Below are 15,154 nucleotides of genomic sequence, written 5' to 3'. Positions count from 1 at the left end.
TTGTTGCAGTGTGTTCTGCGTCAACCTTTCGCTGAGTTACAAAATGTCAGCATTCCAGTAGGTGGAGCTATACATTAAGAAAAAGCCAGAAGTTATTTCTGAAATAACAAATGTTTTTATTACGCCTGAGTTTGTGTGACCTCTGGCATAATGTTTTGAAATGTGCAAGCTTCCTCTGAAAGAAGTACTATTTCAGTACTTCAGACAGTTTGCTCTGCCTTTTGACAATGGAAAAATCACAGCTGCACTATGTATTTTTACATGCACACTCTGCTTATGAAAGTGTCAAAATTAAGCAATTTGTTAGTTTTATATAGCGCCTTTCGCAACCTCAAAAGGTATGCCTATACTGCAACGTAAGGTTTGTGGGTTTGTGAGACTCAAGTCAGCCAAACTGTGATAGGGAACCTTAAGCTTGAGCATTTACATTGTGTTTTAACCCTACATGAAGACTTTTCTAACCTGCACTTGAACTTAGACTCTGGCGTCCACATGGCAGCATGCAGACCCAAATCAAACCATTCATATTCCAGGCTCAAGCGTAGGCTTACGTTGTAGTGTAGACATATGCTTGAGCCTCAGCTCAATGATAACCCCTTCTTGCATCTACCCTGCAATTGAATCCTAGGGTCTCAGGACCCTGCAGGGCTGGAGAGTCTGACCTCATAGAATAGAATCACAGAATATCAGGGTTGGAAGGAACCTCAGGAGATCATCTAGTCCAACTCCCTGCTCAAAGCAGGACCAATCCCCAGACAGATTTTTGCCCCAGATCCCTAAATGGCCCCCTCAAGGATTGAATTCACAACCTTGGGTTTAGCAGGCCAATGCTCAAACCACTGAGTTATCCCTCCCTGGAATATCCCTTGAGTCAAGCTAGGACCCAGCGCCCAAGCCCTATTGCATTACAGTGTAGATGCAGCCCTGCTTGACTTGGGTCCCAGGAGTCATTCAGAACTATCCCACAATCCTATAGAACAACTTCCTCAGTTCTCTCTATCCCAGCAACATGCAATTTACTCCACTGAAAATGGAAGCCACTACTGCTTGGCATACAGCAGCAGCTCAGGTCAGCATTAACCCATTCTCTTCTGATGACCGATCTGCAAGCACACTATCAGAGAGCTGGGAGTTCACAGACCAAAATTGGCTGCTCAGCAGGCTGTGTTGGAAGGCTATTCAAACTACCTGTACATGCAGGGTGGGCAGTAAAGTTTTCCCACAGTGCATCACAGTCCTAGGGCTAAAGCAGCCACATTTTGGGGAGGGTCACTAGGGATTCTGGGATATGGTTACTTTGACTCAGGTCTGGACACTTCAGTATGGACACCAGAACCCTAGGTTCCAGCACAGGTTAGAAAAGTCTTAACGTAGGGTTAAAATACAATGTGGACGCTCAAGCCAAGAGTTCCCTAACACAGGTCATCTGACTCAAGTCCAACTAACCTTGGATTTACGTTGCAGTGTAGACATACCCAAAGATTTGCAAGGTACATGCTATTATGTATGAATCACTTCAGTTCACTCACTAACAAATTACAGCAACCTCTGCACATAGCAGGGTGGCTAGAATAATAATGCTAAAACACTACATAACAATTTAGGGACAGGAAGTGGAGAAGAATACCATCTCTCCTTAAAGAAACAGGAGAATTTATGTAGACAGGAATTAAATTATCCATACTGAAATTCATATATTACATTGCAAGATTATAGGGCATATGTTTCAAAAAATGAAATGGAAGCTTAGATGACTAGAAAATATTAATACCTAAATTTTCAGCCTCATTCCACAGATAGCCTATTCTACAGCACCACCCTTGAAGTTCAATAGTGGCTTGGAGGAAAGATTGACAGTTACTGAATCAAACACCGCTTCTTACAGGACCTGGGTTTTTCTTTGAGATGTCCTATCTAAGTACTGTCTAGATCTGCCCTGTACAAAAATCACCACCCAAAGGGTTATGGTTATAGGAACAATCTGTTCCAAGGAGGTGTTTCACACCCACTTATTAGATTCACTTTATATACTTGATTCCTCTAAGGAACATATTCTTTGTGGTTAGACCTTAGGCCCTGGAGTCAGGAGATCTAAGTACTATTTCTGTAGATGTCCTGTGTGACTTGGGAAGACATTCCACCTCTGTGCCTCAGTTTCCCTACCTGTAACATGGGAATATTATTTCCCTACCTCTCAGAGATGTTGTGAAGATTCAAATATTAATGAAGTATTTTTAGATTCTCAGATAGAAGTCATTATTATGATTTATTATTACTTGAAAAATTCATCTAAGCATAGTTGTTCAGTTCAAGGGAAAAATATAGTGGCATACCATCATCACAGTGAACAAATCACCCACAATACCCCAAACTACCTTCTCTTTGAACAGGGAGTAAACTGTATCGCAAAAGTTTGGATCCTGACAATGTAAGTTACTAAAATAACTTATATTGATATCATAAAATTATTTTTACCATTTCTACTTTGATCTTTCCCAAGTCATCTGGTCCATTCCTGCCAACAACCTTTAAAACTGATTAATCATTTACATTCTGTAAAGCAAATATATAGTCCAGATACACCCAAGCTGCTGAAGAGAAATATAATTTGCATCTCTGAGCTAGCCTGGCCCCTTAGCCTCAGCGGGGGGGAGGGAGGTGGGGAAATTCATCCTGAAAAAGAACAGGTTGTGGTATGTGCACCTGCCCACTTGCTCTACAGAAAGGAGCCCTGATGATGGAAGCTGCCAAGTGATATGTTTGATCAATATATTCCTCATCCCACACTCACTTTGTGGGCTGCACTGGTCCCCAATAACTCATGTAAAGTTGCAGCAGCTTCCTGCCTCAAGAGATCTTTTGATTGGGTTTCTACTGGCAAATACATAGGCGATTCCTGGACCACGATTTGTTTTGTTTTTTAGATATACTTCCTAGCAACAGTTTTCTACTGCATTGCATCCAACTCAGAGCACTAAAAAGGAGCTTCTACCTAGAATCTTTGCCTCTTGAAAGAAATGTGCATGTGTCTAAATAAATACTGAAGCCTGTAACCTTTCAATAATGTGCCTATTAAAGAAAACATTCTACCTTTTCCACATTTTTACTGTCACTTTTGTGGTTGCCTGGCATTAGCTTCCTGTCCTTGACTCAGGCCATACTCACATAAATATAGATTTTTCAGACAGTCTAAAATGCGAAAAATGGTTAGTGTGTAGCAAAATTTTAAGTATGGTCTAGTATTTGCTGAGAAATGGGTAGCAAAGATGTCTATAGACTATTGACAGTTGTTATTAAATGGATTTCTTGATTGATTTGTTCCAATTGGATACAAACATACACTACACTGGCATAGTAGTCATCTTTACCCCGATGCCAGATGGTTTCTTAAGAGCATAGAAGTTTTTCCTTTGGAATGATTCAGTTCTCCTGCACTGTTGATGCAGTTTCTATCCTCTGACATCATTTGGGAGTTATTCAACCAAACAGGTCTGCAGGGCTTTTATAAATGTCAGACCAAATCTTCCTCACCAAACTTATTCAAGTAGTTCTATTAACTTCAACGGAACTTCCCACATGAATCAGGGAAGCAAGATTTGTCCTGTCATTAACTGTATCACAAACATTAGGTGCAATGATTTGCTTATTCTCAGATCCAGAAACTAGCTATACAAAATGTATAACTGTCTTTCCCCTAACCCCTAGAGAAATGTACATGCAACAACTATCACTAATTCAGGATTGATTATAGGGAAAATATCGTGAGCTTCCAATGAAAGGAACATTTTTGCATAATTTATTTCTCTATAGCTTGATATGACGTAACCATCCTTTTAAAAATAAGAATAGCAAAATCAGACTAAAAAAGAAAAAATGTTGCCTATGTAAACAAACTTCCTAAATATTTTTGCTCATTTCTTCCCTGAACTGAAATTTTTTAAACCAATTTGGATATTTATTTTGTATACCTTCATATTACTTTCTTAACAGAAGAAAAATGGAGAAGAGTAAAAGCCTTTTAAATGGTGACAGTTGATCACTGAGGCAGAAAGAGAAAAGTGTTCAAAGATTAAACGATTAAACGATTTGTCTTTCAACACCTCAAGAGAGGGACACAAGGTAAATCCATTTAAAAAAAATCTTTATAGCTCATTCAGTTCTAATAATATTGTATTCTCACTATTTGTGCAGTTTGCTTGCTGCATCTGCCTCATTTTAGACAATAATTCTTATTTCTACTGAATTTCACTTTTTTCTTCTATTAGTATAGTCCTACTGTTTGTGTTCACAATTACGTATGTGAATGTTTAAATCCTCCTCCTTCCACCAAAAAAGAATACACTTAATTTTATGAAAAATATTTGTTAAAAAAAATGGGACCTAAATTAAATTGACAGTGTTCCTTTAACATTCCACAGACAACACAAGTTTTATACTTTACCTCAGTTTCTGACACTAGTGGCTGGTTAGCTCTGGATGGCTGTTTGGTCCTAGGTGCCTTCGGTGGTCTCTTAATTGGCAGAATACTTTGTTTTGGCAGTATTTTACCAGTTGATACAACTGAATAAGATCTTGTTGGCATTTTCATAAACTTTCTAACACTACTTAGTCCATGCTTGTAGTTCACAGTCCTTAGAGCATCAAAATGGTCCCTGAATGGAGGATAAACTTCTCCGATCTGGTAATTCACAATCTTTGCTTCTGACATTTGCCAATTCTTGAGTTGTTCACGCAGATTTGTCAAGCAACAGGTAGCAGTTTCAGGAGTGCACAAGTTCAAGACTTTGTTTGGTGCTAGAGTTCTGAATGATGCCCTGACAACATCATTGCTTAGTTTTAACACTGGATGCCTAGGTTTATGAAGGCCTTGGCACTCACATATTTTCATTAAAACATGGGAACATCTAGCCACGAATCCCAGCAGTTTTACTGTCATTGCTTCACTCTGAACTGCATAAAAAAATAAAAATTAAAAGATCAACTCTTGGAAATAAATCACATTATGTTCAGTTGTATTTAAAGAGAAGAGTCTATCAATACTTCTCTTGCATTGTATATAAAAAAATACTGATGGTTCTGAATACTTTTCCCTAAATACTTGATATTCTTCCTGAATAAGGTCAAAATGCATTTCTTGCCCAGCATCCGCAAAAGACAGGAAAAAATAATGCAATGATTGAAAGTGCCTACCTATCAGGTAGCTTAACAGTTAGAGTCTCAAACCCTTACTCACATCAAGTAACACCTTATAATGGAGTAGGCCCCATTAGCTTCAACTCACAGATTAAGATGCTCACAATGACTAGGACATCAAACTATACAGACCTCATAGTCTGAATACTGATCTCTAACATTTACATTAGTTAGTGAACACTTGCTAAAGAAAGGCCACCTACAATACACGCATGTTGCCTGACAATACCAATTACCATGTCTCACAAACAGCCCAACACAGATACAAGTGTTGTGGTTATTTATCTATCATACAGAATCCCATGAGAAACTGATACCAATTAGGTCAGCAAGGCCTTGATCCTGCAAGTTATTGCAGAAGACTGCTTGAATTCCACCCCATTGATTTGACAGGAGTTTGACATTGTCCAGTAACTAGACAGCACTAACCAAAATAAGATCAGTTATGCTAGAATGAGAGTGAGTTCCTGAAGATTTTGGACCACATCATGTGTGCCAATATGAATAAGCTGCCAGAGGGTTCCAGAGGTGGTAGATATAACATGCTGCTAACACCTCATGGAGCACATTCCATTTATAAACAGTTACACAACTCTAAATCTTTTCCCCACCTGCTTTTAATTACTTGGAACGTTTGCCTGAAAATACAGGATTGGTTTTCAGGCAAATAACCTGAGTAATAAAAAGCAGAGACAGAAATACAGCAAGTGTTATATTATGAAAAAATTGCCTTTTTGGAGAACAGTTTTTGAAAAACTTCCTGCATAGAGGCATCTTCAGTGGGTCTTTAGGCTTCTTACTAGGAGAAGGTATGCTTTTCCCTCATAGGGACATAATGCACAATGAAATTAAAACTGCACTTGCTTAGGGGTTATTTTTTTGTTTGAATGTGCTAAGTTTTTCAAGAATGAGAGCATTCCTAATGAAATATGCAAATTAAAATTACAGTATACCTAACAAGAACCCAATTCCCAATCATCCAACATGTATTTGAAATAATATTTTAACTTGTTATGTTCTTGGGCATGAAGAATGTGCAAAAACACACACTGTAACAAGACCCCAATTCTGAATGGCGCATATAGGTGCTAACATAATACAAATAATAATTACAAACAAAAACATGACTACAAAGTTAAATCCATCTAGGGGGTAACTCCACAAATTTAATAAATCATCCCAAGAATAATTTTTTACTCAATAGTTTTAAACAAAAAACTTGCCATGACCCAGTTTAAGATTCACCAAAAAGGTCAGAGCTGACATCAAATTTATAGGAGCAAATGAAATGTAGTATAAAATCATGTCCCGATTCCTCCTTTAAGAAATAATCAGGACAATTAGTGCACTACAGCTTACCTAACAACTAACTGGGAGAAATATCTATGGGTTGTTTTCTGATGTCTTTACAGAGTCCAGAATGCTGCTGCCACTATATAAGTAATGCATACAAATAATAAGTAGTCAGTCAATTGCAGTTTCAGCTGGAAATGCAGCAGGAGACCACATGTGGTAAGTAGGATTATCAAAATCTGTGAATGGATCATGGGTTCCAGTTTCTTCCACACGAGCCCTTTAAATATTATGTACTAATCATAACCGATTCTTGCACCAGCATTCTGCATTTAGGCCTTATCTCCATTAAGCATTTTCAGAAATTCTTCCACCATTTGTCTAAAGCACTGCTGTTCTACCAGTACTTGCAATGGTGGGAACGTTAATGTAGACTGGATGCAGACAGCAGAGGTGAAAATGCACTACTGTTCTTCCATTACCAGCAATGGTACTGCTGAAGCTCCAGTGACCAACTGTGCAAGAATTACTGAAAATATTCAATGGAGGCACAGCCTGTACCCCAGTCCTGTAAAAACATATGTGAGTTCAATAAGACTACTCCCAAAGTTAAACATGTTTCTAGGTATTTGCAGACTTGTGGGATGGGGGGCTTACTCATGTGTTGTGGCAGAATAAGAGTATCAATGGACCATTTGTGTTTAGCTGAATTGTACTATAGACAGGATATAATTAGGGACAAAGACCTAAATGAACTGAGTGGGAGAGAGGAAGTTTCAATCAGTTCTTAGATTCTGACTAATGGCAGAAGACACAGTAGGCACCTCCTCCCCAAAGGACAGAGCTCTTTTCTCAAGACAGAGGGACTCAGTGTACGTCTACATAAGCACTGCAGCAGAGACTCTTGCTACAGTAACAGAAGGGGTTTTCTGTCAACAAAGGCAATCCACCTCTCCAAGAGGCAACAGCTCGGTTGATGGAAGAATTCTTCCACTGACCTACTGTATCTAGAGTGGCGGTTAGGTTGGCTCTACCACACCATAGAGGACTTAAAATTTTTCACAGCCCTGAGCGACTTAGCTAGGTCGACCTACATTTGAGGTGCAGACAAGGCCTCAGTGATCCAACTTGATTCCTGAGGTCCTGTCTATAGTGGCAAGTTTCTGCACAGTAAAGCAGCTTTCTGCACTGTAACTCCCGAGGTTTACACACTGCCAAGCCACTTAGTGCGCAAAAACTGTGTGGTTGTAGTGCTTTACAAAAAAAACCACCCCAACAAGAGGTGTAGAGCTTTCTGTGACGGGGCTACAGCACTGTGGTGGCAGTGTAGACACTGTGGTTGATTATAGTGCTGTGATTGGCCTATAGGAGGTGTCGCACAATGCCTGTTCTCGCCTCTCTTTGAACTCTACTGCCCTGCCCTCAGGTGACCGTCATCCCCACTCCGTAAATTCCTTTGGAATTTTGAAAGTCCCCTTCCTGTTCACTCGGTGATGCATGCAGTGGTCTCAGCGCATCTTTCCAGGTGGCCATGCCTGCTCCACACACCAGGCGATCTCCCACTTGGAGCAATACCAAGCTGCTGGACCTCATTGGCATTTGGGTTGAGAAGGCTGCCCAGTCCCAGCTGCACTCCAGCCGTAGGAATTATGATACCTACAGACAAATTTCACGATGCATGACAGAAAGGGGCCATGACCGCGACACACTGCAGTGCAGGGTCAAAGTGAAGGAGCTGCAGAACGCCTACCACAAGGCCCAGGAGGCAAACCGCCACTCCGGTGCTGGGCCCACGAGCTGCCGGGTCTACAAAGAGCTGTATGTGATACTCAGCGGTGACCCCACCTTCATTGTGAAGACCACTGTGGATACTTCGGTGGCTCGCGTGCCAGTTGAGAGTGGACCAAGCTAGGATGAGGAAATCTTGTACGAGGATGTGGAAGGGGAGGGAGACCCAGAGGCAGAGGATGACTCGGAGGTCAGAGATGCATGCAGCCAGGAACTCTTTTCTACCCCAGATAAGGCTAGCCAGTCACAGCTGTTGGATGTTGGCGAAGTGCAAACAGGAGAGGAGGCCCCTAAGTGGATTTGATTTTGGGAATCACTGAAGCAAGGAGCTGGGGGCAGGAGGGTTGCAGAAAGCGTTTGTCTCCCACGGCATGCCTAGTCTGAGCAGACGAACAGGCTGTTGAGTGACTCTCTCACTTCATGGGAATCTCCCTCAGAGATCTTCAGGAAACTCTTGTGGAAATACTGGGCGATCCTCTGCCGCAGGTTCTTCGGCAGAGCTGCTTTCTTTCTTGTCCCATTAACAGTAACTTTCCTTTGCCACTGTGCCATCATGGGGGGTGGGAGGGACCACTGCTGCACACAGGCGAGCTGCATAAGGGCCAGGGCAGAAGCCGCAGTCTTGGAGAAGACCCTCCCTTGATTCTCCGCTCACCTCAACAGTGAGATATTTTCCATAATGATCACATCCTGTGGAAAGTGTGGAGACAGGAATGATTATCAGCCCCCCCCAGGAGCCACGTGCCCAGTGTACAGTAGGGTCCAGGAAGAGTGATTTACCCTGCCCCTGCAGCTACTCAGCATTTGGGGGGTTTTGTGGCTCATGTGTGCTTGCCTGGCATCAGCCAGTTAGTGACAGGTGTGTGAGTACTGGCTGCGTTTTAAATCACCGAATCAGTGTTCTGTGTGTTGCAAACAATATTGCTTCTGTAAAATGTTGTTTAAACTTCACAGAGATAACCGTGGGAGCCCAGCCTCCCTCTTTGTTATCGGCGGCTGAATGGCTGCGCAGAATTAGAAAGCAGCCAAAAACTAAGGTGGACTTTCTCCATGAGGTTATGATGCACTCTGCTGCCGAGAAACAGGAATTGAAGGAGTGGCGGGATAGCGAGAAGAGGGACTGAAAGGAGAATGCAGCATGCCAGAGTGAAGCCACGGAATGGCTCTTAAAGGTTATGGAGCGCCAAGCAGACACACTCAGGTGATACTAGCTCTTCAAACCGAGCAGCTCTGCGCCCACCGTCCCCTGCAGCCGCTGTCACAAAACTCTTTCCCATGAGCCCCCCAGACACTGCCAACACACTCTTATCAACCTCCTGGCTCCAGTCTGTACCCGCAGCATTCCACTCCTCCCTCCTCACAGTCCAGCACTGCAGACTCCCACTACCCACTGCACTCAACACCCATCCCTCTCCAGGTTCGCCCTGCTGAAGTACAGTACCCGCTGCATTGTACTGCAAAGAAGGTTGGATATGATCCCTGGACATATACAAATCTTTAGCTGCCCTGGGAACCCTCCTCCTCCTCCTGGGACCTTCCCTTCCCCTATCCCCCTCACTGCTGTTTTTTTTGTTTGACTCTCTCCTCTGGTTGTTGTCTTTTAATAAAAGAATTGTGTTGGTTTGAAAGCAATCTTTATTCTATTAATTGAAAGCAAAATGAGCCATGCAAAGCAACATACAATTATGTTAAACCCACATATTGCATTATGTGCACCAATCACTTCTTAGCATTACAAGCACTGTAATCCCACGCATAGCAACAAATATTAGTGGCTCAGCTTCAAATTGCTGCCTCAAGGCATCCCTTATCCTTATGGCCCCACACTGTGCCCCTCTAATAGCCCTTGTCTCTGGCTGTTCAAACTTGCCTCCAAGTGCTGCAGTCCAGACCTGAGTGAAGCTTTCACCCTTCCCTTCATAAATGTTATGGAGCATACAGCACACATCTATAAGCATAGAAATATTATCATTGGCCAGGTCCAGCTTCCCATAGAGGTAGCACCTGTGGTTCTTTAAATGGCCAAAACCACACTCAACAGTCATTCTGCACTTGTTGAACTGCTCCCTGCTGCTGTCAAGTTATCCCGTGTATAGCTTCATAAGCCATGGCATTAAGGGGTAGCCGGGATCTCCCAGGATCACAATGAGCATTTTGATTTCCCCTACAATGATCTTCTGATCTGGGAAGAAAGTCCCTGCTTGCAGTTTCCTGAACACGCCAGTGTTCCAAAAGATGCGTGCGTCATGCACCTTTCCAGACCAGCCTGCATTAATGTCTGTGAAACGCGCAGGGTGGTCTAAAAGTGGTTGGAGAACCACTGAGAAATACCCCATGCGATTAATGTATTCGGTGGCCAGGTAGTCTGGTAACAGAATTGGAATATGCGTGCCATCGATTGCCCCTCCGCAATCTGGAGTAGCTAGCTTCCATAGTGCAATCGCCACATGCTTCTCCAGTGGCAGGGCAGCTCTCATTCTTGTGTCCTTACGCCGCAGGGCTGCGGAGAGCTCATCACACAGTCCCAAGAATGTGGCTGTCTTCATCCGAAAGTTCTGCAGCCAGGGTGGATAAAAATCAATGATTTAAAAAAAAAAATTTAATCAGATTTTTTTCATTTAAATTGGATTTTTTTGATAAAATGCTTTTTGTGGAAAAAAAAACTATCTAAAGATACATTATAGATCAGAGGTATCTCATCATGGAACAGGGATTATAAATTTAATTCTATAGTATGAAACAATATATTCACGTAATGTTTAAGAAAATTTTTGTAAATGAGTTCCAATAGTTCATGGATTAGGGACCCGATCTTGTGACGTTCCAGAGTCTTCTGTATAGATTATTTAGGTTAATATTTCTATCTACCCAATGGGACCTAGAGCTCAGCCTAGAAGATACCATTAGAGATGCTTAGTTTTGCAGTTCTCAAACTGTAGATTTGTCTCTCCAAAGATAACATGCTTGTTAGCAGCAAAAATATTTTTAAATAAATAAATAAAATAATATACAGAGGTGAGAAATAACAGACCTCAACCCTATTGTCCCTCTGCAAATTTGTGTACTCAGAGTCAATCCCTTACCTCTCTCTAAAAGTGCAAAGTTTCAAACAGTTCAATTCATAGATCTGGACAAGGAGAAGAAGTCTGGAGATAAATGTGAGATGGGAGGGACAGTCAGTAGAAACAAAAGTGAAACTGTTTGAGCAGCATATTCCAGAAGTCTTGAAATCTTTCTGAGTGTAGCCGTCATTGGTTTGAGATCTACCATACCATTCCTTCACTAGAAGGGAAAACCTATAATGGCAGCAGGCCGTAAAAGAGACCCAGTTTGGGAATATTTTAATGAAGTTCCTCTACCTGTGGGTAAGACAGGCATGCGTGCAAAATGCAAACAGTGCAACCAAGAAATGAAATGCCTGGTTGCCAGAATGAAACAACATCATGAGAAGTGTTGCTTCTCAGGAGGAAGCTGCGTTGAAGATGATGAAAGGAACTTGTCTGAACATGCAGGATCTGCAGGTTGGTAAACTTTTTTATTTCATACTTCTTTCTTAAGGACTGCCTGTCTTCCTTCTGGACTATTCTTGAATTCTCATGTTTGAGCAAAAAATATAGTTGTTACTCTATGGTACTATCTTTTTTAGATGCAGTTGTGATAAAAAATAAATTGCTGAAATAGGCAGCTCTTCCTTTTACAATTTCACCTTTAAAATAGTACTGAGTGTCAGTGAATGCAATAAGTAATACTAAATGAGCAGTATGGTAATAATATTAAATAATTGCATTGACTTATTTTGTTTAGGAGAATCCATACTCAACATACAGGATTCTGAAGACTATCCACCTTAAAGATCACCATAATTTTCTATCGTTTCAGAGTTATCTGCCAATGATAGTGTTTCAGTCACAGTATATCACCTGTAGCAAAAAGAAAAAAAATCTCCATCATTCAGAAACCACCACAGATAAGTTTGTGATAAGAACCAGCAGAGTACAAAAAGAGGTAATTGATGAAAAAATTGCCCCGTTTGTTTATGCAACAAACTCTCTTTTCTGTATGATTGAGAACCAGGATATAGTACACCCAACAGAACAGATGTCGCAGGCAAACTGCTGGATAAAGTGTATGAAAGAGAAATTGAGCAGTGTGCAAAAGGTCTAGAAGGTGAAATTGTTAACCTGAGTCTTGATGGCTGAAGCAATGTCCACAATGATCCTGTTGTATGTGCTTGTGTGATAACAGAAGGGAATGTCTTCCTTACAGAAACAACTGATACATCAGGAAATGCACACACAGCAGAATACTTACAAGAAGTAGCAGTAAAAGCTATAACAAACTGTGAAAATGTCTAGTAAACAGCTTGGTCACAGACGATGCTGCAAATGTATCCAAGATGAGAAGAAATTATTTAGAAGAGAGTCCCAAGCTAATAACATACGGTTGCAGTGCTCATTTGATGCACCTCCTAGCCAAAAACTTCAGTGTTCCAGAAATAAAGGCTAATGTTGTTGAAACTGCAAAATACTTCTGTAACAACCACTTTGCAGCAACTGCTCTGAAAACAGTTGGAGGAACCAAGCTAACACTCTCACAAGATGTACGATGGAACTCTGTAGTGGACTGTTTTGAGCACTATATCAAGACTGGCCTAATCTGATGACGGATTGTGAACAAAATTATGAAAAAAATAGATGGCACCATCACAGCACAATTTCTCAACATTGGTCTTAAGAGAAATGTTGAACATATGCTGAGTACCTTGAAGCCTATTTCTGTAGCCTTGAACAAAATGCAGGGAAATAGCTGTTTTATTGCTGATGGTGTTGAAATTTGGAAGGAACTGAGAAATTTATGCAAAATATGCAATTATAGAATATCAGGGTTTGAAGGGACCTCAGGAGGTCATCTAGTCCAACCCCCTGCTCAAAGCAGGACCAATCCCCCAGACAGACTTTTGCCCCTGATCCCTAAATGGCCCCCTCAAGGACTGAACTCACAACTCTGGGTTTAGCAGGCCAATGCTCAAACCACTGAGCTAGCCTTCCCCACCCCCATGACAGAGTTAAATTACAAGCATTAAAAAAAACAAATGGGACAAGCACTATCTCCAGTTTATTTTCTTGCAAATATTCTCAATACTTGTCAAACCTTAACTGCTGAAGAAGAGGCGTTGGCTAGGACATGGACATCCAGCAATCATCCCTCCATCATGCCAACTATAATAAACTTCAGAGCTAAGGGTGAACCATTCAAGAAATATATGTTTGCCGATGATGTTTTAAAGGAAGTCACACTAGCGAACTGGTGGAAGTCACTTAAGCACTTGGATTCTGAGACTGTTGAAGTGATAATCTCACTTTTAACAGCAGTAGCTTCTTCTGCCAGTGTAGAAAGAATATTTATTCCTTTGGACAAATTCATTCCAAATTGAGAAATCGTTTGGGACCTGAAAAAGCAGGAAAGCTTGTTTTTCTTTCCCAGATTATGAACAAACAGGAAATGAAGGTGAAGACAACTGAGTTAGCTACAGAAGCCAATATTTTAAATTTCTCATGTTGACCTGGCTGATTTAGCTGTAAACCTAATCTGAAAAGTTTTCAAAATAAATCACTTTAAAAATGTATAGTGTAAACCTTCTAAAAATGAAAACTACATCTATCTGAGTTGTGAAGAATATTTATTAAGGTTGTAACAACCAACAAGAATGCACTTTTATGTAGAAATCCGTGATTTAATCGAGTCTTCCTGACTAGTGATTTAAATCAAATCCACCCTGTCTGTAGCCACTGCTCGTCATCCCAGACATGCACCACAATATGATCCCACTACTCAGTGCTTGTTTCCTAAGTCCAAAAGTGGCATTTCACTGTGGTCAGCAGCTCCGTGAATGCCACAAGCAATCTCATGTCATAGCTACTACGCTTGGCAAGATCAAAGGTGCACTCCTCTTGCCTTTGTAGTTTAAGGAGTAACTCCAGTGCCACTCATGATGCGTTGGTCAGAGCAAGCAGCACACTGGTCAACAGTTCGGGATCCATTCCTGCAGCCCAAAGAGGCATGGTATCACAAGCCATTGAAAGATGGCGCCAAATGCAGATAGAAACACAGCGACTGCTGGGATGCGAAGCAATGCATCACGAGGCACTTGGATGGGACCCAGGATGTCCCATGACCCCCTCCAGCTTCCCACAACTCTTAGCAGCAGAAGAGAAAGAGGTGCTCTGTAGCTACCCACAGTGCACCACTCCAAATACCACTGCAAGTGCCGCAAGTGTGTGAACATGCTATTGTGCAGGCAGCTGACAGTGTGAACACACAACAGCGGTTTCCCATCTGCACTCTCTGAGCGGCGCTGTAACTGCCAGTGCTGTAACTCTGCCAGTGAAGACATGCCCTGAATTGTGGCTTACAGCCCTGGTGGTTGTATTTGAGCACTGCTGTGATGTAGACGCAGCTGCAGAGTCCTAACCTACCTCAGATGCCTGAAAGGGGAAGAGCCCCGTTGGGCAGGGCACATGAAAGGGTTGTACTGAGACCCCAACCCCTCCCCACATCAGTCAGGAACCGGGGCCTGTGCTTCCTACCAGCCTGCTGAACTGGCACAGGCCACGGCAGCCAGGCCTAGCACAGAAACGCATATGCTTTCCCCACTCCCTCCAGGCCTGCACACCCCCGGGGCCTCAGTTTCACCATCTATAAAATGGGGCGATGACACCGACTCCTCGGTAGGGCGCCCCGTGAGCTACAGGGCAGGAGCGCAGCCGCCGGGAACCGGAGCCGAGGGAAGGCCAGCGCCGTCTTCGGCCTCCCCTTCATAAGGCCCAGCCCGCGGCGCTCAAGGCCCCGGGTCAGCGCCTCCTCCCGAGCGGCCGTTGGC

At 42.2% G+C, this 15,154-nt stretch overlaps 1 protein-coding gene across 3 annotated transcripts in view; it reads right to left on the bottom strand.

The window, feature by feature from the left end:
• RMND1 (required for meiotic nuclear division 1 homolog) overlaps window positions 1-15,154 on the bottom strand; it is a 40,634-nt gene that overhangs the window by 25,266 nt on the left and 214 nt on the right. The window contains exons 1-3 of one of the 3 annotated variants that reach the window (XM_039531942.1): window positions 14,968-15,146; window positions 6,553-6,625; window positions 4,442-4,950 (exon numbers count right to left, since the gene is read on the bottom strand). In XM_039531942.1, the coding sequence (XP_039387876.1) occupies window positions 4,442-4,936 (495 nt within the window). In that variant the 5' untranslated portion in view covers window positions 4,937-4,950; window positions 6,553-6,625; window positions 14,968-15,146. Of the gene's footprint in view, window positions 1-4,441; window positions 4,951-6,552; window positions 6,626-14,967; window positions 15,147-15,154 lie in introns of those variants that run through there. The other 2 variants (XM_039531943.1, XM_039531941.1) reach the window with 2 other exon arrangements.

The sequence above is a fragment of the Mauremys reevesii genome, linkage group 3 (genome assembly GCF_016161935.1).
Source record: "Mauremys reevesii isolate NIE-2019 linkage group 3, ASM1616193v1, whole genome shotgun sequence".
Classification (NCBI taxonomy): domain Eukaryota; kingdom Metazoa; phylum Chordata; order Testudines; family Geoemydidae; genus Mauremys; species Mauremys reevesii.
The sequence above is the reverse complement of the archived record's forward strand: the minus strand, read 5'-3'. Positions and strand labels throughout refer to the sequence as shown.